This window comes from Solenopsis invicta, chromosome 14 (genome assembly GCF_016802725.1).
Source record: "Solenopsis invicta isolate M01_SB chromosome 14, UNIL_Sinv_3.0, whole genome shotgun sequence".
Classification (NCBI taxonomy): Eukaryota; Metazoa; Arthropoda; class Insecta; order Hymenoptera; family Formicidae; genus Solenopsis; species Solenopsis invicta.
This window is the reverse complement of record NC_052677.1, coordinates 18217232-18241187: the sequence shown is the minus strand read 5'-3', so window position 1 is coordinate 18241187 and position 23956 is coordinate 18217232. Positions and strand designations below refer to the sequence as shown.

At 32.6% G+C, this 23956-nt stretch overlaps 5 protein-coding genes and 2 long non-coding RNA genes across 14 annotated transcripts; 4 read left to right on the top strand and 3 right to left on the bottom strand.

The window, feature by feature from the left end:
- Positions 1-52: 52 nt before the first annotated feature.
- Positions 53-8264, bottom strand: LOC105207750 (chitin deacetylase 1). Its single transcript, XM_011177385.3, has 9 exons — positions 8043-8264; positions 2634-2749; positions 2349-2460; positions 1869-1996; positions 1587-1792; positions 1224-1519; positions 838-1084; positions 573-764; positions 53-484 (listed from the first exon to the last, which is right to left on the bottom strand). The coding sequence occupies exons 1-9, from the start codon at positions 8092-8094 to the stop codon at positions 382-384; spliced, it is 1452 nt and encodes a 483-aa protein (XP_011175687.1). The 5' UTR covers positions 8095-8264; the 3' UTR covers positions 53-381.
- Positions 2653-8783, top strand: LOC113003659. The gene is made up of 2 exons (XR_005576339.1): positions 2653-2785; positions 3813-8783. It is a non-coding gene; the product is annotated as an uncharacterized LOC113003659 (long non-coding RNA).
- On the bottom strand, positions 8635-11601 carry LOC105207751 (coiled-coil domain-containing protein 134). Its single transcript, XM_011177386.3, has 3 exons — positions 11279-11601; positions 9794-10003; positions 8635-9551 (listed from the first exon to the last, which is right to left on the bottom strand). Exons 1-3 carry the CDS (start codon positions 11442-11444, stop codon positions 9211-9213), a joined length of 717 nt encoding a protein of 238 aa, XP_011175688.1. The 5' UTR covers positions 11445-11601; the 3' UTR covers positions 8635-9210.
- LOC120359556 lies at positions 9416-10227 on the top strand. Its single transcript, XR_005576340.1, has 2 exons — positions 9416-9582; positions 9747-10227. It is a non-coding gene; the product is annotated as an uncharacterized LOC120359556 (long non-coding RNA).
- LOC105207752 (sulfotransferase 1C4) lies at positions 11600-16549 on the top strand. Of its 5 annotated transcripts, none has more exons than XM_039457496.1 (8): positions 11600-11710; positions 13298-13459; positions 13524-13783; positions 14168-14267; positions 14438-14633; positions 14697-14823; positions 15529-15623; positions 16035-16549. In XM_039457496.1, the coding sequence occupies exons 3-8, from the start codon at positions 13570-13572 to the stop codon at positions 16341-16343; spliced, it is 1041 nt and encodes a 346-aa protein (XP_039313430.1). In that variant the 5' UTR covers positions 11600-11710; positions 13298-13459; positions 13524-13569; the 3' UTR covers positions 16344-16549. The 5 variants fall into 5 exon arrangements, with proteins under 5 accessions (XP_039313430.1, XP_039313432.1, XP_011175689.2 ...); XM_039457498.1 differs by having other exon boundaries at positions 11662-11786; positions 13546-13783; XM_011177387.3 differs by having other exon boundaries at positions 11662-11786.
- A 176-nt stretch (positions 16550-16725) lies between these two features.
- LOC105198751 (protein YIPF6) lies at positions 16726-20497 on the top strand. The gene is made up of 7 exons (XM_026134038.2): positions 16726-17149; positions 17288-17419; positions 18372-18450; positions 18522-18564; positions 19097-19228; positions 19330-19487; positions 19958-20497. The coding sequence occupies exons 1-7, from the start codon at positions 17117-17119 to the stop codon at positions 20071-20073; spliced, it is 693 nt and encodes a 230-aa protein (XP_025989823.1). The 5' UTR covers positions 16726-17116; the 3' UTR covers positions 20074-20497.
- Positions 20264-23930, bottom strand: LOC105207749 (tetratricopeptide repeat protein 8). 4 transcript variants are annotated; one of them, XM_011177384.3, is made up of 8 exons: positions 23684-23928; positions 23053-23245; positions 22825-22957; positions 22464-22608; positions 21960-22384; positions 21178-21349; positions 20908-21114; positions 20264-20841 (listed from the first exon to the last, which is right to left on the bottom strand). In XM_011177384.3, exons 1-8 carry the CDS (start codon positions 23780-23782, stop codon positions 20725-20727), a joined length of 1491 nt encoding a protein of 496 aa, XP_011175686.1. In that variant the 5' UTR covers positions 23783-23928; the 3' UTR covers positions 20264-20724. The 4 variants fall into 4 exon arrangements, with proteins under 4 accessions (XP_011175686.1, XP_039313428.1, XP_011175685.1 ...); XM_039457494.1 differs by having other exon boundaries at positions 20908-21349; positions 23053-23270; positions 23684-23930; XM_011177383.3 differs by having other exon boundaries at positions 20908-21349; positions 23684-23930.
- Positions 23931-23956: the final 26 nt, after the last annotated feature.

The following is a 23956-nucleotide window of genomic DNA, read 5'->3' as shown; positions in this document are numbered from 1 at the left end:
AACTGTCCTCTAAAATTGCTGTCCTCTAAAAATAAAAGCAGATTTTCACAGATTTTATGTAGTATCGAAATGTTTTATTTTCTCTTTCAGATTGAGCAGTACATACTTAACATTAATAGACGCGAACGTTGTCGAGTATATGCTCTATACAGAGATAGAAATATAAGTATAAGCATACTGACTTGTACGTCCGAGATGCAAATTAAAATTTTATGAGGTTTCTCCAATATTAGAAAGTAAGATGTTTGATGTGTGTATGTATTCAATAATGGATCTATATCGCATATACATATATATACACACACAAGGCATCTACTTTAATAACAACAAAACGCGAACCGCTTGTACTAAAATTAGATCTAGCTCACTTAGGTAACATTCCTATTTCTTTTCAGGATTGTAATTATCATTGTATAGCCCTGTACCCTTTGAGTCTCCCAACCAGGGATACTTATTCGGACACTCTCTACACGTTTCCATATACCTGTTAACAATTAATATGAATACAGTTACAGTTACTACAATGTTTAATAATTCTATAATGTGTTATCAACAGTCAAATCAATGTCTACCTAGTTGTTGTGAAATTTGCTTCGGAAGGCTTGAAGTCTAAAGCGCACTTGTGCGGATTGTTGCATGGCGGTCCTGGCAAATTCTCCTTCTTCTTACACGACCATCCTTCGAAGTTGTGAAGAGCTTTAATCGGTTTCGGATCGGTCATCCACGTTAACGCCTGCGTGGCGGTTACGAAGTAAACGTCAGGTCTGTAAAAATCCAATGTTTATTTCACAATGTCGAAATTCTTGCTAAATATACATTTCATTCATTTTGGCTCACAGCGTTACCACCCAATCCAGAAATTTCGATAGGCCGCGTTCCAATTCCTTGATTTGGAACCAATTAGTATGGAAAGGCATCATATATGGGGCTCTGTTCTGTTCGTAATATCGATTAAAGTCCTCTTGCAACCACTCGAACACTTCTTCGGGATCGTGATTGTGAAGAACGCATTGATCCAAGTAAGGACAGTGTCCGCCTTCATAACTCTCTACATAATGTGCGTTTAATGGTAGCTCCCATATACCTATGATAGTGTACAAACATTTCTTTAAAAGTATAGGTATAGTAAGATATACTAGGTTGTTTATTAAACTAACAACATAATTTTCTATTACCATTTTTTGTTGAATAGATGAGACTAAATCTTCATCAAGTTTTGTTACCTTGGAACGATTTGGTGGGACAGGTACCCGCTTTACATTCATGCGGGATCTTGTAATCGAGAGTGTACGGCCAGATTGGTACCTTCAGTGGCGAGATTCCTATGCTACTATCATATATATATCCAAAGTCCTCGAGCACTTTATACTGAGTGTTGCGACCGGGCTTCAAATAAGGCGCTCGCATGCCGACGACCTCACCAGTCGAAATATTGCTGAAGTGTTTCAGTATCTCGCGCATTCCAATCATCTCGCCGACCCACTCTTCGTAACCCTTATCCTCTAGGCCTTTCTGGAGTCTGAAAATATTTGCCTTTGTGAGCGGAAACGTTTCTGACGCACCCCAAGTATTTACATGTTACTCACGAGATCGTCTCGGTCGCAATTTCATGACCATCGTGTGCCAGGCTCTGGACCATGTTGTAGTTACAGTACTCGTGAGAGATAAAGAATGTGCCTTTCAACGGACAATTGTTGGGATTCAGGCGATCCTGAGTGAATATCTTTTGATAATGATCGAAGTTATTGTGATTTATTGCACCATCGAATGTTATGATAATCATTTGCGGCGTCTGAAATTATTCGAACCGTTATATCTTTGCGTTTGAACAGATCGAAAGAAGACTCGCAGTCGGATAATCGTTTTACCTCCTCCGGATGAAGACCGCCAGGAATGATTGTGCCGTCTCTGGAGCAGAAACAGTACGGAAGCTGGCAGCTCGCCGTGTCGCAACGCTCTGCCAGATCCGTTGGTGGCTCGGTGATTGGTGCCGGTGCTGGAAATTAAAAGACACATGACATTAAATTTTCTAAAAATTTTAATTTTTAGTTTGAAGGTATCGTTATTTTTTTCTTTCGACTCACAAAAATTATTGAATTATGAAAATATATTTTTCTTGATGAAACTATACAAAATTTCTTCATATAAAAGCAAATTATGTTTGAGATTATCAAATCTTCAAAGAAAATTTTATATTCGTGAACAACGATGATTGTTAATTTATTTCTATTTTTTTGTGTATGTTTTTTATAAGAAAAATCTTTTTTTGAAGACCTGCTTTTCTAAGTCTTGCCATTTGTTTAAAAATCAGTGTGGTTTAATCTATGTAACATAAAAGTCTCGCTTACTGGTCTCAATAGGTCCGCATCGCGCCTCATTTTTGAAGGTACAGAACTTGCTGATGTCATCGAAATGCAAGCCCGACGGGCATCGGTTCAAGTAAGGATATCCATCGACGCACTTTCAGAAAACAATAAAATATGAATATAATACAAAATCACGATACAAATAAACGTGGAAGCAAATAATCGAGAATTTACCGGTAATAACAGTAATATCACAGTAATATGTAAAATATAATTATTAATTATGCTAAATTAATAATGATATACATGAATGATAATATAAATTACTTGATAAAACCTCCTACAGGTTGCTGGATCGGCGAAGTTACCGTTGCCCTGACCCTCCGGACACCTAAACTCCTCATCTTTCTTGTCCTCGTCCTTTTTGTTCTTTTGGCAATGTACTGGGAAAATAAAAGAAAGCGCAATACGCACAAGAGGTAATGATTTTTCATTAGCATCCAGAAGATATGCACGAACACGCTTCGTACGCGCGTAAATCGTGGGAAAGGATTTCTCTCTTTCCTTCCTTTCAGCCTCTAATGAAGCATTTCGTAATTAACCATAATCTGCGGAAATTCGAATGTTTTTTTTTTTTTCATCTTTATCACTTGTTCGCGAAAAAGAAAATTGCTTTACTATTTCTCATCCTGGGAATTACGAGAGTCCGAATGTTTTTTTTTCTTTTCTTTTCTTTTCTTTTAAGATTATAATCGCGTGCGTATAGATGATTTAATACTTGAAAGCCGTTAAACCGGGAAAATGTCAAGGTTGGGGATCGCTTACTCGAGACAAATTTACATTTGAGTGTATTTGCGCTCTTGTATTTTAAATGAGGCCGGTTGGCTGCTGGCTATCAAGTGCTTACGTTCCACTTTTACTGCGTTCTTTCTGTCAAGCGTTGTTACGCTCCCACAATTCGGTAGTGGTGACAAAACGGTGACATCAATGAATGGACAAGCTAGTACTGTTGTACGTAGCAAGATTAATTTCTCACGCGGCACAGATCCAGATAGACAAAAAGATATCTTTTAGATTTATAAAGGATATCTTGCCGTACATGTCTCGAGATATCTTACATTTGTTTTTAAGATATTTTTCATGTAAAAGATATGTAACAATTTGAGATATTTTTCATGAAAGAGACTTTGAAGATATCTTGTAAAAATCTTTGAAAGGCATCTCGTTGTGACAAATATTTTAAAGAAATCTTTTAAGACGTCTTTCACACATCTTTTAAAAATTCTACAAAGATACCGTAAAGAAATTTTTCTAGACTTTGTTTACATAATTTCTGAAAGTCTGTTAGAAATATCTTGAAAATATCTTTAGGATATATCTATAAGACTTTGATGTTTTCTAGAGAATGTTTTAAGAATTAATCGCTTCTTCGTTGAAAATGATGAGATTCCCCACATCCTCGAATCGATCTATACTAATATTTGTCATTGCGATATACATTAACAGGACAACAAGAGGGATGATACCTTGTGTACACATGGACAGTCTCGGATGTGCGTAGAAAATATGGGCGGGAGAAATTCCAGAAGAGAAGTTTGAGAAAGCGAGAAACGTGACTGCGGGCATTCCAATATGTTTGGGCACGTGAGTGCGCACAAGCGAACAAGCATTTATGCTCCTTTCAGTGAAACGTAAATCCGTTTAAAAAATGACTAAAAAGAGGCGGAATCGCATTAACATGTACCACAACGAAATCTCTTTTTTTATCGCCTTTTTAAACCGGAAATTTAGACTCACGTCAGATAGAAATCTCTGCGAGGCGTTAAACTGATAGTCATAGAATGTTAAATCCGCCATTGACACGCGCGAAATGCCAGCGTGCTAATAATATCCTCGACGCTTAATATTAATCCGGATCTCACGAGTGGTCGTAAGAGTTTGAACTGCGTCACGATGCACCGTTATTTAGCTGTTCAGTCAAGCGTGCATTGATTTATGTGAAACGCGTGTGAAGAATCTTCAAATGCCGGAAGAGTTCTTCGGCATATTCCAGACGCGCCACTGCGAATGCATGCGCAAGAATTGCACAAGTTTTCGTGAAACTCATAACACGCATTTGCAATAAATTGATACGCTTGAGTTAACATTATGCGTCATGAGATTTTAGCGCAGTCAAGGTTCTTTAAACATCTCGTATATGTTTCTCTCAGTAATTTTAAACTTGCATTATTTGATGAACTTAACATTGATATTCGGTCTAACAAGAATGGCGGAATAAGTGATACAAAAGTGATAAAAGGCTGAACTATCTAAAGTGATTATGATATTTTTTTCAGAAATGTTCATAAATTCAATATGAAAAATATAATATTTAAACATGAAAAATTCTTAAAAATACGAGAATTATGAAAACTTTTTTTCATCACGATAACGAGAGAAACTATATAATGCACGATTGACGTGAAAATCTGGGAGTATTAAAAACAGTGTGTAATACTCGCGAGAGAAAGTAGTACCTACGAAGATTCTTCCCAATGATCCTTATAATCGCACAGCACATTTTTATGCCCCTTCTTCTACTCATAATATCGTAATTAAATCAAATTGAGATTACGTTATCTTCCTGTGAATTAGGTCTGGACAATTTGCAGTTAGGCTTCTTAAAAGCCACACCTGAGCTAATCGACGATTTGATTAAATGATGAGGCAAGGTAATTACACTGTGATTCGCAATGTAAGCCGCAGACGAGGTAATAATGTGTTTCTTTGGTGTGTACCAGGAGTTCGGTCGAGAAATTGTATATACACCTGAAACATCTGATACGTGTAACTCGATCGCTTAACGATTAAAAACAGATAATTATCGTGGAATCGGCGATTTACTTTCGCTGGATTTCCTAATACAATGGCAGATATCTCTCAAATGATTCACAGATGATTTGCAAAAAATAAGATTTTGTTCTAAGTTATAGATTTCTGTAATCTGCATGATCAGAATCCAGCAAACATTAATATCAATTATAATTTTCCACTTAATAATATAAATGTAATATAGTGCACATTGTATGTAATAATTACATTCTTGAGTACACAACAAGAAACATTTTGTGTTTGTATTAAAACAGGTCCTTGATAAAACTTTTGTGTTGAATTTCTAACATATTATAATAATAGTAAAATACTTTCGTCAAAGATTCTCTTCTATTTAATTTATCTCGTCTGATGAAGGACAATCCACAAATGAACTTTTTTTAATCTATCTTTATTTTTTTAGGCAGGGGATAGTTGCGGCGAGCAAAGACAGGACGCGTTACGGCCGCAACTTGTCGAGAGAGGTGCTCTCATTCGCGGATGTCAAAAAGGCCCGTTTAACGGCAAAGTGGAAAGTGAAGGTATACACCAATGTACGTTGGCAATGACGTTGCGCTCACGACGACGTGTTCTTTCGTTCTCTCAGGTGCAACGTTTCCTTCGATCGTCCGGACTCACGCACACGTGCGGTGACACGTGTGTGCGCGCTCTCTCGTTCACATAGGTACGAGACCATATGCGCGTGAAACAAATCTTATGTAAACGCGAGTGAAACCGCCGACATACCGAATTTATCGCGATTCGTCAATGTTGCTTCCTCAAATTTCTGCGTTTTTGTTTTAGCACGGATTGACTTGAAAACTTTACTTGCCAGATTCATAGAGAATTATTATTATAAATTGAAGGATTTCTAAAAAACTGGATTAGTTAATCAGTAAATTAATCATGTTTGTCTACACACAGTTATACTCACAATGCAAAATGCACATTGTGTTTAAGTAAATATAACTTTTTTTAAATACTTCATAAATTCATATATCCACAAGATATATGAATATAATAACATGAGTTTATAGTAATATTGTAAAAAGTTACAACTTTTACAACTATTACAGCAGTTAATTTCCAAACCCGTTAGTAAAGGTGTATATTTACATACACAAGAGTAAGTTTACATATTACAAATAAAATTATGCTTTATAATAATTAAACAATTTAAAAGTAAATTTACAATTGAAGTTATAGAAATATTTACGTAATAATTCACCAGATAATTTACACGTACATTTTTAATACGTACAATTTTTCTTAAGCTACCCAGCAAACAAAAATCAATTCAAATACATTGAAAATTATAATTTATTTTAATTTATTTGAGTTTATAGTCTCCAAATATTTTTGGATTCAAATGGACTCAAATGATTGAAATATGAAGTGCGCTATATATCAATTTGAATTTGGATGGATTCATATTCTCATTATATCATTTTTGGAATGTAAACATACATGCATAAGAAAATATTTTTACAATTAGAGATAAAGGTACTAATTTTTGTAAAAATGTTATAATGAAAAATATATAAAAACAATTTTATATATTTCCATTATATGTTATGTTACAAACTGTGTAATTTTTACAAAACACATTATTTATGTAATTTTACATATTTTTTATAATGTAAGCATAAAATTTATTCAAAATATGTTGTGAATCCTAATAAGTTTAATACTTGAAGCAAGAATATCAAGTGAAACAAAATTTGCTTATTATTCTGACTTTTTAAATAAAATTTTATAATATTTTTCAAAAGAATAGATATTATTCTTTTGTGTACTTGATAATGAGATTTCTAATATTTGTGGCGAGTATATTTTAAAGCTGTTAGTAGACAAATTCTTTGTTAAAGATAACCGTTACTTAAAAGAAAAAAGTAAATTGATGAATAATCATTTTTTTTAGCAGTAGAATAATATCTTTCTGCGTGGATTTTTCAGTTAGTTGTATATGCAACACTTTATTTCTGTGATAAAGTACATACAAATATGCGATGCAAGAGCGAGCTGTTTAATATGCATTTATTGGATCGTTATAGTTACATACTTCTTCACTCGCGCGTAACATTATCGATAAAATAATGGCAGCCACGAAGGATACAAAGAGAAAACCAAGAAAAAGATATGCAACCGAAGAACGCTACGAAGAAGAGGGATAACATCGGCCCAGAGGAAAAAAAGACAAAGTTAACGTGACGACCTGTTAGAACTGGTCAGCCGTAGTTCTGAAGAAAACAGCAAAAGCCAAAACTATCTTATGCTTTAGGAATTCAATGTTAGACGATAGTCCCGGAATTTCGTCATTTTTGGAAAGTGACTATTATCCATCTTAATAATCGGTTACCGCGGACATGGTACGATACGCTGAGCATAGTGGGTGAGTGGCAAAAAAGAAACTCTGTAATTGGAGCCACAATAAAAGTTGAAATTTTTCGCATGAATGAAACAATTTTATTGCAGTATTCATTTAGATACAAATTAGAAAATAATTTTATGTTTATATGATCATCGATAATTATGTGGGGAAACTCAAGCACAATGATACAGCTGTAAAAAATTTTGACATTCTAACAGTCAGCTTAAGCATCCAATATTTTAATGATCCATGATTATTTCCAGATTTGTATTTCAGCAAAATTATTCTTTCAGAAAACGAAATAGAAGGATAGAAGGATTTTTATTATATAGAGAGAGAGAGAGAGCCAAAGAAGAGCAAGGAAATGGCGTAATCCGGCAACAATCTTAAATAATTTCTCCTATTCTTTCCGTCTCTCCCACACGAAGAGGCGCGTATACTTCGGTCTTTCGAAACGGGACCGTCAACGGGGAGAAAGGTAGTCGACGTAGCGGAAATAGCGAGGGCGCGCCTACCTGTGACGACGGTCAAGACGGCGCAGATCAGCGCCGCTTCCTGGAGCCTCATCGTTCCGCGCGCGCGCGTGCGGGGTTCTCGATGTTCCAATAGTCGTCACGGGTCCGAATTTTCCTTTCGCGTACCCTCCTCGTTCAGCTCGTGCGACCACGACGACGTATCATCAGCCGACCGACCGGACCGAACGAGTGACTGATCTACCGGGCTGATCCGCTGCCGCGACACTGCCGAGGGTATACACCGCCGTCGCGGCACTTCTTAGGAGCTAGCCAGCTCAGGAACCATTCTCAGCTCATTGGCTGACCACTTTCTACCGGCGCGGCGCGACGCGCCGGCCCGCCGCCGGAGTGAACCGACGAGAAAAGCTGTTTGTCTCTCGTGTCGGGCACGACACGCCGCAACACGAAATTCATGGCTCGCTCGCGGCTAAAGTCTGCCTTCGAAGTCTTCTCCGCTCGTTTCGCTTTCAAACAGGGACGGATTCGGCGCCGCTCTGCAACGTTCTTTCACCGCCGGTGATTGCAGAGGACGAATTACACGAATGTTACGCCAGCGTGGCAATAATAGAATTGACACTTGTCTAATGGAACATTAGAGTTTTATGTACAATGTTTTTATGCAGGCCAGAAATGCAATTGTCCATTGCAACAGTTTTATTCAGTATTGAAAAAAGGTTTATCGAAATTCGATATGTAGCAATAACCGCGAAAATATTATGAAATATACACGTGCTCGCTAAATTTGCGCGTTCTTATATAGCTCCTGCCAATTAATATATTAACTAATTTGAACAAGATCCACTTAATTTATTTTATTGTTTACAAACTCAATTTTTAAAAATTATATTAAATAAAGTTTCTATTTTTAATTCTAGTTTTTAACATCTTTATCAAAATAAAATAAATTAAGTGGATTGGGCTTATTCAGCTTCCAGATGCCTTATCAATTACACTATTACATATAGGCATTGTATCAGAAATATAGCTAATTCTTATCGAATTAAGCCGTTCGGAAGCTCATCATATATTATTAATCCCAGGATTTGGGATCGGATATGGTATTCATCTTTTCTAGGATTTTAACGGCAGCACCGCAGAGAGCGCCCGCTTCTTAACGAGGTGATTTAGGAACCGGTCTACAAAGAATCTCACGAGCAGCGAGGACGGTTCACAACTCGATTTTAGCAATTTGCGGTCCCTTTTTGCGTTTTTCCTTCGCCGGTTTTTTCTTCCTCACGGTGTCCTCGCGCTGGCCAGCATGGACGGCGCTCCTGTACGGATTAAAATAGCCCGGATGACGTTCCGTGATGTTCAACTCCTGCTCGACCAGGCGGAACATCGTGATGGTCGATTTATTCATCAAATGCCGCGTCTGATTGGCGAAATTCAAAGACCAGTGTATCGTGGAGTTCCACTCCGGTTGCGCCTTCAGTATCCTGTGAGTAATATCCGGCAGATGCAGGATGATGTCTCCAAAGAGCGCGATGTTCTCCAAGATGCTAGACAATGCTGCACCAAGTAAAGGAGATTAGTCCAAATGGTATTTTGATTTCTTATGAAATTGTTAATACATTCCGACAATTTTTAATTCATTTTAAATAATTTATTTCAATTAATTAATTAATTAAATAATAATTTAATTATTTAAATACTGTTATTTAAAAATATTTAAAATACATAGATAATAATTTAATTTATTTGCAGCGTACTTTGCGAAATCTAGATTTGATTCCTTGGATGAGTAATCGTACCATCTTTAATGTTGGTATCTTCCGGAAAGGAATTGTTCTGCGGCAGAAAACCGGCCTTTTCGATAACGCTCTTACTCGATTCGATGACCTCCACCACCTTCTCAGCCAACACCGAGATCATCTTGTATAGACGCTCGTAATTGTCCATCTTTAGGAGTGTCTGCACAGCTTCTATGTGGTCCTTCCGCCGTTGAGCAAATAGTTTCTTGACTATTGCAAAAAAGCGAGAGTAACGAAGTAATAAATAATAAAGTAGCAAATTAAAGATTAAGATAAAATACGGGACAAAATATTTATGGTAAATATTGAAAATATTTCGAGTAAATATTTAAGATAAAATATTTAAAGAATTACTGTACCAATTGCTAAACAATCACTAGTAAATGATTTTTTAACGATAAGACAAATATTAAAATAATAAGACTTCAAAATAATACATTACAAATTTACTAATATCTTTCAGAACTAATTTTCATACAGATTTTATTAAAATATTAATTTTTAAAATATAATTATATTAAATTCTTTTTGTTTGTTCATTGATTGGTTCAATTTTTGATTTATTTATTGACATGATACAGTAATTGGCTCTATTTCAATAAATAAAGTTGCGTTGCCCACCCCAAAAAAATTTTAATTTAAAACATTTGTGCTGTATGGCTAAAGAAAAGTTTCTTTGATTCAAAGAAATTTTTTGGTTGTTTCTTTTATTAGAATTAAAGAAATAGTCTAATTATGCAACTTTTTTTAAACGAAAGAAATACATTTTTAAAAACTAAAACAACAAAAAACAAAATTATTTCTTACATTTCTATCAACACTTTCTTTGAATTAAAAAATTATTTGTTTAAATTAAACAAATAATTTGACTAAATACTTCACATTTACTTAAAAAGGGATTAATAACGTTATTTTTTGAAATTTATTTCTCTAAAAAAATTTTTATTTTCCTCAAAAGTATTTTCACTTCAACTTAAAAAAATCAAGTTAAAGAAACGATTTCATCAATTTAAATATAACTTTTCTCTAGATACAATGGCAAAAACATCAACAACTTTGCCGATGATATCTTTAAGTTAGTGGTTTTACAGAACCTTTAAATTCTTTTGCACAATTAAAATATAAAAATGAAAAGGACAAAAGGTGATTTCATGTTAATAACAGAAAACTTGCCTTAACTTTTAAAAATTTTAATGTTTAAAAACTTTTTTTTATTATTAACTTCAAATCGCCCTTTGCCTTTCATCTTCATTTTCGTATGCTTTAATTGTGTGAAAGAATTATAGACTCTTTCTGTACAAGCCAATTTAAAAAGATATTTTCTAATAAAAAAATGTTGGTAATTTATTTTAGGATTGCTTTAAGTACATTATATTTGAAGCAACGTACAAAATTATCACTTTAGAAGAAGAAAGAACGTGTAAAAATTACAGTTAAAAATAACAAAACTAATTGGACGCAAAGAAAAAAATGAATTCGACATACACAACTCTTCGTCGAGTTTTGATTTGGATTCGGCGCTCTTTCGCGGCTCACTCGTGAGTGGCTCTTCAATTTTCCGCTGCGCATGCGTGAGTATCATCAACACCGACACAACCACAGTAATGTAAAGGAAAACATGTGATGAACAACACATCCGCGGGCGGACCATCGCGGGAAAAATTCTTCCAGCGAGCGAGGACGACGCCGTACGGGTGTTCGTCTCGTCGTGGTATCGTCTAGAATGTATTGGCCAGCACGATCCCGATTGATACCTGTCATTCGAACGTGGCCACGCCGCAGTTCCGCTATCAACGACACTGACACCATCTCTCGGCGCCGGGCGTCTCTGCCGGCTCACCGCGAACCACGAAAATCAACGAAAATATCAATCATTCTCAAACCTCCGGATTGCTCCGAATCTGTCCGGATCATCGGGTATAAGGCAAATGCCTCAGGGAACGAACATGTCCATGGAAATATATTATTATTAATTATAAATGTGTTTTTGATGGTATTAAAATTTATTAATATTGTAATTTTTTAATATTTTAAAATATTTTATAAAGTAGATTATTTTAAACATTAATAAAAATTGTTGTTCTATTATAACGTTGAAAAACTAAATTTAATATAGAAGAGTAGACTAATGCTTATTTATATTATATTATATTACTCTGAGCAAGTAGGTTGGTAATGTTTTAAAATATTTAAGATACATGGTAAATTGTCATAATAATTTTTGTATTTATTTTATATATTTAATGTATTAAGAACAAGCACTTACATAACATTCTCTTCAAAAACTTTTGTAGCTGCATTGTTTTACGTTATTTTTATCTAATATTCTGCATATAATATATTAACAATATCTTGAACTTTAAAAACTTAAAAAATGTGAAATGAACAAATTGAATTTTGATCTTCTCAACATCTCTTAAGCATTAGAAAAATTGTCGGGTTTTTCAAGAAGGAAGAAGAAAGTACAGTAAGAGAAAGTTAACCAACTAACCCAAATTCTTACCAAATTTAATGCATCACCAGCAGATTTCACTAATGGTTTCTTTAAGGCCATTAGTAGGCCATTAAGCACTGTCTCAATTAATATTTTGTCAATTAATGAAGTTAGTTGGTAAAATGAGCATTTAGTTGATGAAGATTATTACTGTTTCCGATTTATATATAATTGACTATTGAGGTCATTAATTACTCATTTTTATACATATCTGCCTAGTTTATTACCGAGCATAACAAAATGTTTAATGTAAAGTAATGAAAGTTATAAGTAGAATGTATATCTGATGTAAGTTATAAATAGAAAGTATATATATTTAGGATTTATTATCAGTCGATATATTGATAAGCTAATGTAATGCCACATCGCCAGTGATTTTACAAAATATGAAAAACATTTCAAAGTTAGATAAGTTAATATATTTTTTTAACTAAATTAAGTTAAAGTGAATGGCTTATAAAATTAATTTAGTTACGTTAAAAGTTACATAAACAAAAAACTAACTTAATTATAAGTTACGTTAAGATAAAATTAAATTAAAAATTAATTTTGAAAAGCATTATTTATATTAAATTAGAAATTTGTAATTTTTAAAGTTAGATTACTAAAAATAATTAAAATATGGATCATCAAAGAAATTTTTAAGTATTGTTAGGCCGTTACGTTTCGACCGCAAATTGCGCGTTAATTGAGGAAGCTGATAATAAATTAGATAAGAAGCTAGAAGACTGATAGGAAGATTATTGGTTTAACGACATTGTTGATCTCGGGCAGCAAACAACTGACTCGGAAATTTCTCTGTGTACTTTTCAGCATAATAAAAATTATTATTTTAAAAATTATTAATTTATAAGTTCTTCCAAATATTTATTGTATGAATGTAGGAGTAAGTTAATGAATTAAAGTTGATGTTTCAAAAATAACTAGTTGTATTTAAAAATTAAATTATTTAAAATTTACTAAATTAAAAGTGATAATCTTTTAACTATATTATTTAACTTTTTATGTAGTTGTTACCCAAATCTGAGAAAGATTAATGACAGTGACTTGGAAATAAGAAGAAGGAGACTTAGCAGAAAAATCGGAGAATCCGTCGGTGGAAAGGAGAACTCCCTCCATGTCTTTCTACATCAAAGTTTTCATTCGGAGATTCAATCGCGCTTGTGAAGTTGGTGAGTACGAAGCTCTCCGTCTCCTGTTACGTAATTGCGACTATAAAATCATATAATTATTAAGCATTACATCGAAACTACATCAGTTGGAAAAGAAATAAGCGGCAAAAATGTCCGAACAACCTCCGGAGTATGAACTTCTGTCAGAAGAAAAAGCAAAAGAAATGCTGAAACTGTTTAAGGGCGAGAGAACTGGTTTTGTGCTTGTTGGAAAGAAGAAATATTTTTTTCCGTATAGATATATAGAACAAAGTCAGGGTTTTTATAATTTTATAAAAAACGCAAGAAAAGATGATACATGGGTTTTAAGCTACCCTAGATCAGGTATGTATACTTTAATAACAATTTCTTGATACATGGGTATTTCTAGTGCAGCTAGATTAAGGGAAAAATTTGATTTATAACGCTAAAGAATGCTCATCTTTGGAAATTTTTTATGAACATAAAATGAAGCCGATCTTTCCCAAATTTAAAGTATGATTTGTTGTACATTTGAATAATACAAAATAATTTTTTATAAAAAAAAAATAATGACTTCAACATTAAGTTATTTACGAATCATCATTGTGTTTCTTCACTGTAGTTATAAATTGTACAATGTAGAACCTCTAATTCTTGCCTGAAAAAAAGGGAAGATGTTATTTATTGTTACTTCTATTAATCCATTATTTATTGTTATTAACTATTAATTAACTATTAATCTACTAGGCACCACTATGACACAGGAGCTGGTCTGGCTGTTGGCTAACAATTTGGACTTTGATGTAGCGAGAAAGCGTCTGCTTAGCGAGAGATTTCCCTTCCTTGAGTTAGTACGGTGAAAGAAATGAAAGTATAAAATAAACAAATTTGTCTCTTGGCAAATGTCATATAATTCTATTTTTAGGATTCAGAATAATTATATTTTTGAATTTAGAATTGAAATATTAAATTTCATACTTTTCTTTATCATTCTTATGTCAAATTGTATCTTTTCAGATTCAGTTTATTTAATCATCCTGAAGTAACTCGTGAATTTTTGGCAATGAATAAGGATGATGAGATGAAACAGCAGCTATGCCAGGATATAGCAAAGCCCGGTTATGAAGTAATTGATGGGATACCGTCGCCTAGATTTATAAAGAGTCATTTTCCTTTTAGTATGCTGCCTGGACTTTTAGATGTTGGTTGTAAGGTAATAACATTGAAGAAAATGGAAGAATTTATTAGTAAATCCTTTGTGACACTTTTCTCGCAGGTTGTTTATGTTGCCCGCAATCCGAAAGATGTTGCAACTTCTTTCTACCATCTCAATAGATCAATAAAGACGCAAGGCTATATCGGTGATTTCACAACCTTTTGGAATTATTTTGAAAATAATTTGAGTAAGTAGAAGATATATCTAAAGAAAGATTATGTTTCTGATTTCTCTGTTTTTTATCATATGTTTTTTGTTATTTAAATACATATGCGCACGATGAGCTGAGGTATTCCAAAACTAACGATCAAAAATCAAGTTTAAAATATTATACAAAATCAATAGTTTCTTAAAAAATCATTTAAAAGTATCTTTTGAATTATATATGAATAAAATCATTAATTTGTTTTTCATGTAACAATAGAAAGACAAAAACATATAAAACTAATATTCATAATTTATTTTCGTAAAATATTTTTTATCGAATTTTTTAAATCTTAAAATATATGTATGGTATTTTTGTCTGTATGAATAAAAAAAAAAAAAACAAAATTGATAGTCAAAATCGATAGCCGCAACATGACCATAAAATTTAAATATTATACAATCACATATGTTAAAATATATTGATGTTTGCATATATGATAAATATGATATATAATATTTCATATATTTTGCATGACTATTATATTCATCTTAGACAGCTTTTTCATAAAGTCTTGCAGCTTTTTTAGAAAAGAACGATGTTATTACATATATACTTCTTATAATAAAAAGAATATATTTATTTTATATTTGTTCTTTTTGGAGTTTAGAAAAAAGATGAAGAGAGATGTTTTTTAAAAAGATAAAAAATTTCTAATTAATTTTTTCTTTATAATCTGTTTTTCAGTACCTTGGGCTCCATACTGGGAACATTTAAAAGAGGCTTGGAATCTGAGAAATTCAAAAAATCTTCTGTTTATGTTTTACGAGGAAATAACACATGTAAGTTTGGACAATTTTATTTTTTTATCTGAACGCATTAAGTATATATTTTTAACACATACTCAATATTTATTAAACAATCTGTTGTTTAAATTTTTTTAATTTAATTGTATAACACATTGTGTATAAATTCTTCTGTTTTCTTTCTTCATTTATTTTTATTGTAACTATTGAATGCAGAAAGTGTTGAAAAAATATTGTATGATATACTTTAATATATTTCAAATGACGAAAATCATATAACAATAATTCTCTTTAAATATTTACACTTCAAATATTAAAATTCTCTACTTAATTAATATTAGTTAAAATAACTAATAATTACTTTATTAAATAGTTCATATTTTATTGTCTGAATTTGCTTTTGTTTACTTGATGTTTGCTGAAGCTATATTGGAGAAAATTTTCCAGGATTTACCGGCAGCAATTAAAAAGATAGCAAAATTTTTAGAGAAAGAATACACTGACGAAGAAATCCTTAAGGTTGCAGATTATCTTGATATAAACAATTTTAAGAACAATCCTATGGTTAATTTTTCTGAATTAAGAGCTTGTAAAATTATGGAAGACAAAACTTTTGTAAGGAAAGGAATAAACGGCGACTGGAAGAACATTTTCACTGTAAACTTGAATGCTAAAGCAGATAAATGGATTGAAGAAAATCTCAGAGATACCGATCTGCGTTTCCCGTTTTACAACAACATAAACAACAACAATTGAAGAGTTGTCAAAAAATCGAAAAGTTTTTAATATCCAATAAAGTTTAATAAATTTATTAAACTTTATTGGATATTAAAACGTATTTACTGTACACGTTTTTAAGTTGTACGTATTTAAGAGGAACATAATCGAATCAATTGTATAAAGAGCTTGTAAAAGAATGCTATATTGTTTAAAATAAAATAATTCTCAATTCCTATTTTTAATTATATATTATTATTATTGTGCTTTACGCGTGAACGCTCAACTATTAACAATTTTATATACATATAATGCAATTGATTAACTGGTGAATTTAAAAAACTCGTCTTTATTATAATTATAAAAATTAAAATTCCGCTACCGGCGACAATAACGCCATCTATCGGTATCGGGAATCCTTCCTGGCCAGCGGAACCGTCATCTGGTATCTGGTTCTCTGGATCATCGGGAGTCGTCATCAGTGGTACATACGTGTACTGTGTACATGTACATTTCAATTCGCCGGATGCATTTGGAGAGCCGTAATCGATCAGATAAATGCTACGCCTTCAATGGCTCACGTCAATAGAGAGTCGTAAACGTAAATTGGCAAGCTAAGGAACGTGTATGCAATACCACGAACGTGCCGCACAGTGTATGCTGGGCGCGTGAACGTGTCGGTCAACGGCACGCGCACGACGGATTCTTCCCTGATATGCCTGCAGTGCATCACTTGCGAGATCATCGACGTTATATCTCATCCTAGCATTCCTAGCTCTCATTAACAATTCGAATCCCTGTCGGCAGTGAATATGGCGGCAATGGACGGCGACACGAAGCTCGACGCAAGTATCAGCCGTTGCAGCTTGTCAAACTGTTCCAGTGTTTGTCTTCCGAGACTCGCTGTGACGATTTCGTAGATGTATTTCTGTCTAACGTATATTGCGCTCAATGTTTTGACATTCGTATTACGTGTTTAACAGATGTACGACGATGTCACGTACGCTGTCGATCCTCAGCATGTCGAGGGTGAGATGACAATAGGTGCGAAGCAAAGGTCAACTTTGGGAGAGCCAGAATTTAATACGTTAGATGAGCCCATCAAGGATACAATTGTAAGTATCTTACATTTTTTAGAATGTTTACTACCAGAAAAGATATAGATTGTAATAATCGTGGCGCAGAGACTTGTGTGTCTGTTTTCTGTGTCAAAGATCCCATTTTACTGATCAAAAATATTTGATATTATTTGATCGCTGCCTCTCAAAAGACAGTGGCAAACCACTGAGAGCAGTTTCTGCTGACATTCTGTCGATAAAATTTGTAACAAATACTTTGCATTTGTTTTTGACAGTTTTAGATGGATAATTTTTTTTTATTTCTTTTACGCAGCACTTTCTTTCAATTATATCATGATTCATTGTATGTCCTGTATTTATGTAAAATTGTATGTTTCTTTTAAGGAAAACAAAAACTCTGAAGTTATAGATAAGATGTTAGAATTGAAAAATAATGTATAATTGCAACTTAAAAATTATATCAATATTTATTTAATGTTGAAACTATTTAGAATTTGGACTCTCGTGCCTGAGCCTAGTGGCCTGATGGTTCTAAGATACGGATGCCATCTCTAGGCTATTGTATTCAACCCTTTTTCTATGTATCTCTCTGCGCATTTTGTCAGTTGAACACCGACCTGCGTTTGTAACGGTTGCGTACATGCAACAGACGTATTGCACGTATATTAATAAGATGCCAATTGTTAAATAAATATCCATAGAACCTTAACATTTAATGTAAATTGTCATTTCATTGTAACAAGATCAAAAAAGTTGCTGGATTCCATTGCAGGTTGGCATAAAATCACTGCATTAATTAATAAACAAATGAGAAATTTGTATAAAAAATTTTTTATTCAATTTGTAATTTATTGTTCCAAAATCTTATTATTTTAATATGTTTCTTAAACAGTCATTTACTGCTGATTATTCAGCGATTACAGTGCTATATGGAGCAATCCTATATTTTTTATGTTATTATGTATGTGTTTTTTAAAATCTTGTACAGTTGAGGGACGTTCGAGCTGTAGGCAAGAAGTTTTTCCATGTCTTATATCCTAAAGAAAAGAAAAGTCTACTGAAAGAATGTAAGTTCATGAATGATAAAACTCTATTATTAAAAAGGCTTGTTATTAAAAAATACATTTACATATTTCAGGGGATCTATGGGGACCATTAATATTGTGTACTTTTATGGCAATGTAAGATATATTTATTAGACAAATTATGCATACATATATACAAGATATTTAGTAACAAGTGAGAGAAAATTTAAGAAATGATTATTTTATAAGTAATTTTAAGAGTGATTCTTTTATTATTATAAAATGTGACTAGAAATAAATCAAAAATAACAAAATTGCGATTTTGGTTAAGTTTTTTTTAAGTTATAACTGTTTTAAATATTGACATAAACAAATTATCAAAAACGTGAATATTTAGACATATTATAATTAAATAACAAAACAGTTACTGAAATTTTTGTTATTCTTAATTTTGTAATTTTAAATATTTAAATATATTCAATACTCATGCAAAAAATGCTTAAAGCAGATTGATTTTAACATTTATAATTATAAAACAAAACTTATCGCAATTTTATTATTTTTTATTCTTGCCATATTTTATCATCTAAAATCACTCCTTTAATTTTCTTTTACTTGTTCCTGAATATATTGTATATATGAAAATAATTATGTGCCATACATGTTAATTTACAATTGCTTCATTCAGGATATTACAAGGTTCCACTGATGTAGCAGATAACTCAAATGACGGAGGACCTGAATTTGCAGAAGTGTTTGTTATCGTGTGGATTGGATCTATGGTTGTAACATTGAATTCAAAACTGTTGGGTGGAAATATGTGAGTAAATAAACTGTGCATTTATTTATTTATTAATTTATCAAAATAATTATGAATCTCTTATTTAAATATGTGATGTATAAAAATATTCCAATTTATAGATCTTTCTTCCAAAGCGTTTGCGTCCTAGGATATTGCTTACTACCGACTGCCATCGCACTAATATTATGTAGAATTATTCTGATAATGCAGCAAAGTACTCTCCTATTTACTCTTAGATTTGTGATCAGCATGATTGGATTTTTGTGGGCAACATATGGTAAGTATAGCATCAATTATTCTAATTAAATTATTTTTTTATAATTTTTATTTTTTGATATAAATCAGATAACAATTCATATGGAAAAATATGAATTACGAAAATATAATTGCCAGTATTCATAGTTAATTTTTATTTCAAGATTGTCTTAAGTATTGTTAAGATGCTAATATACAGAGTTGAATGATAACTAGTTACCAAGTTAAAAGTTCAATAATAAAATTAAATAAAAAATTAATGATTTTTAAACTCATTTTTCAAACGTATAAATTTTAATTTTCTTAACTTTTTTTCTAAGTTAAAAATATTTATAACATCTTAAGATTATACTTAAGACGGTCTTAAATATAAAAACGGATTATGAATACCAGTTTAAAAAAATATGTATTGTTAAAAACTAAAATCTTTGACCGTTATTGATCATTTCTTGAATTAAATATGTTACATTAAAATTTATATTAATATTTTAGCATCTATGGCATTTCTTGGCGACAGTCAACCCGCGGGGAGGAAAGCATTAGCAGTATATCCAATTTTCCTGTTTTACTTTGTCATATCGTGGCTAATTTTATCCCATACCACATAAACTGCAACGCAACAATTAATCTGTTACAAGACTGTGCATTGTTCTGGCCTTCCACATAAATGCTAAAAGACAGAAGAAAACAGACGGAAGGAATGGCAATGCTTTTGATTGCGATGTTTATGTGATATTTTTGAAGTCCTGTATCTGGACATATTCCAATATCGTGCTTTTGTGAATGATACACATATAGTAGGTAGATAAGTATTTATTATCTTCTTAGAACATTCAATACGTCAATTATGAGACTTGTAATTATATTTAATCTCACTAAATGCACGCGCTACAATTGAGACAAATTTATTGCCGGTACAAAAATATGTATTCTTTCTTCACGAATGGAAAAATTGTCAGATTAGTATATATTTATATGGACTTGATAAGAAAAACACGAAATAATCGATCAAATACACTGTTGTTAATTCTAGACTGTTGCATCTCAATATTTCCTGTAAATCTTCCATAAATTTTAATGATTATCATTTTTTATCAGATTCCGATTTTAATTGTAATATTAAAATCAGGCGGTACAGAAGCTCGAATAATAATTTTTATCCTTTTGTATATTATGTACATAGAATTACGCAATTTAAACTATATGTTACAATAAAATAGTATAGTGTAAAATATAAAAAAACTCTTGTGTTGTTCATTTTATATGTGTGAGAAGTATCTTTGCAATTTCCGGAAAAGAGTCTTACTATCATAATGTCCGGGATACGCGCTCAACGACTTTTGTACTGCAAGATAACTCGTTTGCAAGTCTCCAACCTATACATCGAACAAATCTATAATATTGTAATTTAGCGTATATTAAAGTGGATTGGAAATAATTACCTCGTAGGCTAAGTGCGCGCTGTTAAAGTGCGCCTCGTATACGTAACTAGCAATGTTGGCCGCTGCATGGAAATACGTTCTCGCCGCGGTAACATTCCCGTTACGCATCTCTATCACGCCCAGATTATTATAAGCCAAAGCGTGCCTGTTGTCGCTTGCGATAGCCAACCTCAAACACTCTTCAGCCATTATTATATCACCCAGCGTCTGCAATCGCATCCGTTCCTTATATAACTTGTATATTAAAATTAAGAAATAAGATGTACATACGATAGCAATGTGAGAAATGTTGTACCACACATCAGCCACGTTCTCATCGGTTGCAAGACCTAATGCTCTTTCGAAGCACGATATGGTATGATCATATTGCTGAGCGTAGAAACAACAAAGCCCGAGATTGGTAAATAACTCAGCATTATGCACACCCATTTGCAAGAGACGCCTAAAATATATTTATCGAAATTTGATATTGGTATGTACAGGATTGGGTAAATTAATATATTTTTTAAATTAAGTTAAAGTTACTGATTTATAAAATTTATTTTTAGTTATGTTAAAAGTTGCGCATCATGAAAAAACCAACTCATTTAAAAATTGCGTTAAGATTAAAAGATTAAATCAAGTTAAAAGTTAATTTTGAAAAGTATTTATATTAAATTAGAATGTCATAATTTTTAAAAATTAGATTAGGTAACAATTATAATATAAATCATAAAATAAATGTAATATTTTTGTTATCAATTAAATGAAATCGATTAATTAATTTATATGAAATAACAAAAAGGTTTTATACGAGAATGGAATTTTCTTTAAATTTTACATATTTACATGTACTCACATACATTTTTAACTTGGAAAATTAATAATTTAAAGTGTATATATAGTATATATGCTTTTGCAAAAATAACTGTTAATAATTATAGTTAAAAACGAATTCATTTAAAAGTAACTAAATTAAATTAAAAGTTATTAAATTTTTTAATTTTATTATTTAACTTTTAACCTTTTAAGTATTTATTACCCAATCCTAGTTACGCATAAAAATAATGCACCTGTAATAACGCAAGGCTAGCTCTGGTTGATCATTGTAAAAATGATGCATGCCTATACTGGCGATCGCCTCGGTATGAGAAGCGTCCTCCTGCGCGATCATTTTGTAATACTTCATAGACATCGTAGCATTATTCAGACCCTCGAATATGCGGCCCATTTCTGTGAGGATCGTAACGTCGTTCGCGAAGTACTCGAGGCCCTTTTTGCATGTGTCTAGTGCAGCCACTGGCTGATCAAGTCTAATGTAAACTCTGATCAGCCGTAAGATTGTTTCGATGCTTCGATGATCCTTCAACGCTGACTTGAACTGTTGCTCCGCATCTCTCACCAGTCCCAAGGTGTAATAACATTTTCCTAACTGAACTTTCCACCACCAATCTTTGTACTGACAGACCTGCGTTGCTTGAACGGCCAAGTCCAGCGCCTGTAATATATTTAATGATGTATTTTTAGGATATTATAATATCTTTGCGATGTCTGTCAGTGTAGTATCTATGACTCACGTATCTCGCATCATGTTCGTGATAATATATATATTCGAACAATGGTTTTGCTATGCTTTGCTGATTAGCGTATTTAGTTACATTCAATCGCGATAGTTGGATAAAAGGACCACCGGGCTCTGTCAACATCGAGGCTGTACCAAGTCTTGAAAAACGAAAATCTCGTTTAATCTCTTCTTGATATTAAGTATATAGAAAGAATTTTCTTTTAAAATTTATTTTTAAAATCATAGTGATCGTGGGACATTGTCGTAGAAAAATTTTACTATAATTTTAGCACAATAATGCTAAAAGAGTTTTAAGAGTAAATTTAAAAAAAAAATTCTCTCTGTGTACACGCAAATCACACATTGCATTATACCTAACGCTGCGACCTGAGCTTGCTGTAATTGGCCTGGCAGTCATTGCTGTTCTCGGTGTTCTTAATGCTTGCTCAATCGACTGGGACATCGCCGCTTGAGTGGCAGGTCGTACTACCCCGGTAACAGGTCTGCCTTTAAGATATCAATGCGCGATCTTGTTTTAGAATGCTTAAACAAAAATTTGAATTGAAAGCAAATTTGAATTTTGCAGATGAGCTGTGACAAACCGGATTGAGATTTAGGTCGCACTCCCTGACCGGTGTAACTGGTGCCAGGATTTTTCAAGGAAGTTCCTGGTCTAGGCATCGTCGATATCGCATAATTGTCTAATAGAGTTTCCGCGATTCCTTCTTCCTCGCCCTCGATGTCGTCTACGTAAACTTGCAGCGTTAAGGCACGCATTTTCAGGACCCACACGGCCTGGTAACAAAGTCATCTGTCATGACTAATATATTGTTTTTTAATTTTTCAAAAAAGTAAAATCCAAAACAAAAATAGATTTTATTTTTTAAAAAACGGGAAAGATCCAATTGTAATAACAAGGCACTAATATTCTTAATTAATTCTCCAGAAAATTGAGAGAAAAAAATCTGATTTTTTTCCAAAAAATACAACTGTTGTAATAATGACAACTTTATTAATAAATTATTTATTTATTAAAGCTCTTAAATGTGAAATACATTTTAAAACCATTAACATAAATAATAATGAAGGTGACATTAAAAGAAAAAAAATAATGAACTAAAAGCTTCTTTCCAAAATTTGTGAGAATTTTTCTGGGCTAAGAGCACCCAATCACAATTCACTGAATCACAAGTAATTCCCTCCCCAACAGACAAGGAGAAATATAATACACACCTGATCCAGCGGATTTTTCCTCAATAAATCCGTACATATCGTCGCGCACGCCTCGTACTTTTGTCGGCTGAATAAGCTCAAAGCTGTGAACAATTCCATGTTCGACAAAGTCTAAATTTCCTCGGAATGGAATACCAGTTCCGTAGCATTGATCCGATTACTGTAGAGTGTGTAGACTATACCACTGTACTATACTTTGAGTAACCATCTGCCTTATGAATGTCGTACATACACAAATGAAGTTATTGATTATTCCAAGTTATTTCTTCATTC

Bases quoted from the DNA above. Each gene is read 5' to 3' on its own strand.
- LOC105198751 (XM_026134038.2), top strand. From the start codon at position 17,117: ATGGCGGCAATGGACGGCGACACGAAGCTCGAC. The intron at 18,565-19,096 runs GTAAGATATATT...TGCTTCATTCAG, and splicing joins TTGTGTACTTTTATGGCAAT to GATATTACAAGGTTCCACTG. The intron at 19,488-19,957 runs GTAAGTATAGCA...TTAATATTTTAG, and splicing joins ATTTTTGTGGGCAACATATG to CATCTATGGCATTTCTTGGC.
- LOC105207749 (XM_011177383.3), bottom strand. From the start codon at position 23,782: ATGGAATTGTTCACAGCTTTGAGCTTATTCAGCCGACAAAAGTACGAG. The intron at 22,958-23,052 runs GTTTGTCACAGC...GATATCTTAAAG, and splicing joins GCGACCTAAATCTCAATCCG to GCAGACCTGTTACCGGGGTA. The intron at 22,609-22,824 runs GTATAATGCAAT...TCGTTTTTCAAG, and splicing joins AGCTCAGGTCGCAGCGTTAG to ACTTGGTACAGCCTCGATGT.
- LOC105207752 (XM_039457496.1), top strand. From the start codon at position 13,570: ATGTCCGAACAACCTCCGGAGTATGAACTTCTGTCAGAAGAAAAAGCA. The intron at 13,784-14,167 runs GTATGTATACTT...TTAATCTACTAG, and splicing joins TTTAAGCTACCCTAGATCAG to GCACCACTATGACACAGGAG. The intron at 14,268-14,437 runs GTTAGTACGGTG...GTATCTTTTCAG, and splicing joins GAGAGATTTCCCTTCCTTGA to ATTCAGTTTATTTAATCATC.
- LOC105207750 (XM_011177385.3), bottom strand. From the start codon at position 8,094: ATGAGGCTCCAGGAAGCGGCGCTGATCTGCGCCGTCTTGACCGTCGTC. The intron at 2,461-2,633 runs GTAATTTATATT...GTTTTCTGAAAG, and splicing joins CCTGTAGGAGGTTTTATCAA to TGCGTCGATGGATATCCTTA. The intron at 1,997-2,348 runs GTAAGCGAGACT...TTTAATTTCCAG, and splicing joins ATGCGGACCTATTGAGACCA to CACCGGCACCAATCACCGAG.
- LOC105207751 (XM_011177386.3), bottom strand. From the start codon at position 11,444: ATGGTCCGCCCGCGGATGTGTTGTTCATCACATGTTTTCCTTTACATT. The intron at 10,004-11,278 runs GTATGTCGAATT...TTTTTGCAATAG, and splicing joins AAAACTCGACGAAGAGTTGT to TCAAGAAACTATTTGCTCAA. The intron at 9,552-9,793 runs GTACGATTACTC...TACTTGGTGCAG, and splicing joins AGATACCAACATTAAAGATG to CATTGTCTAGCATCTTGGAG.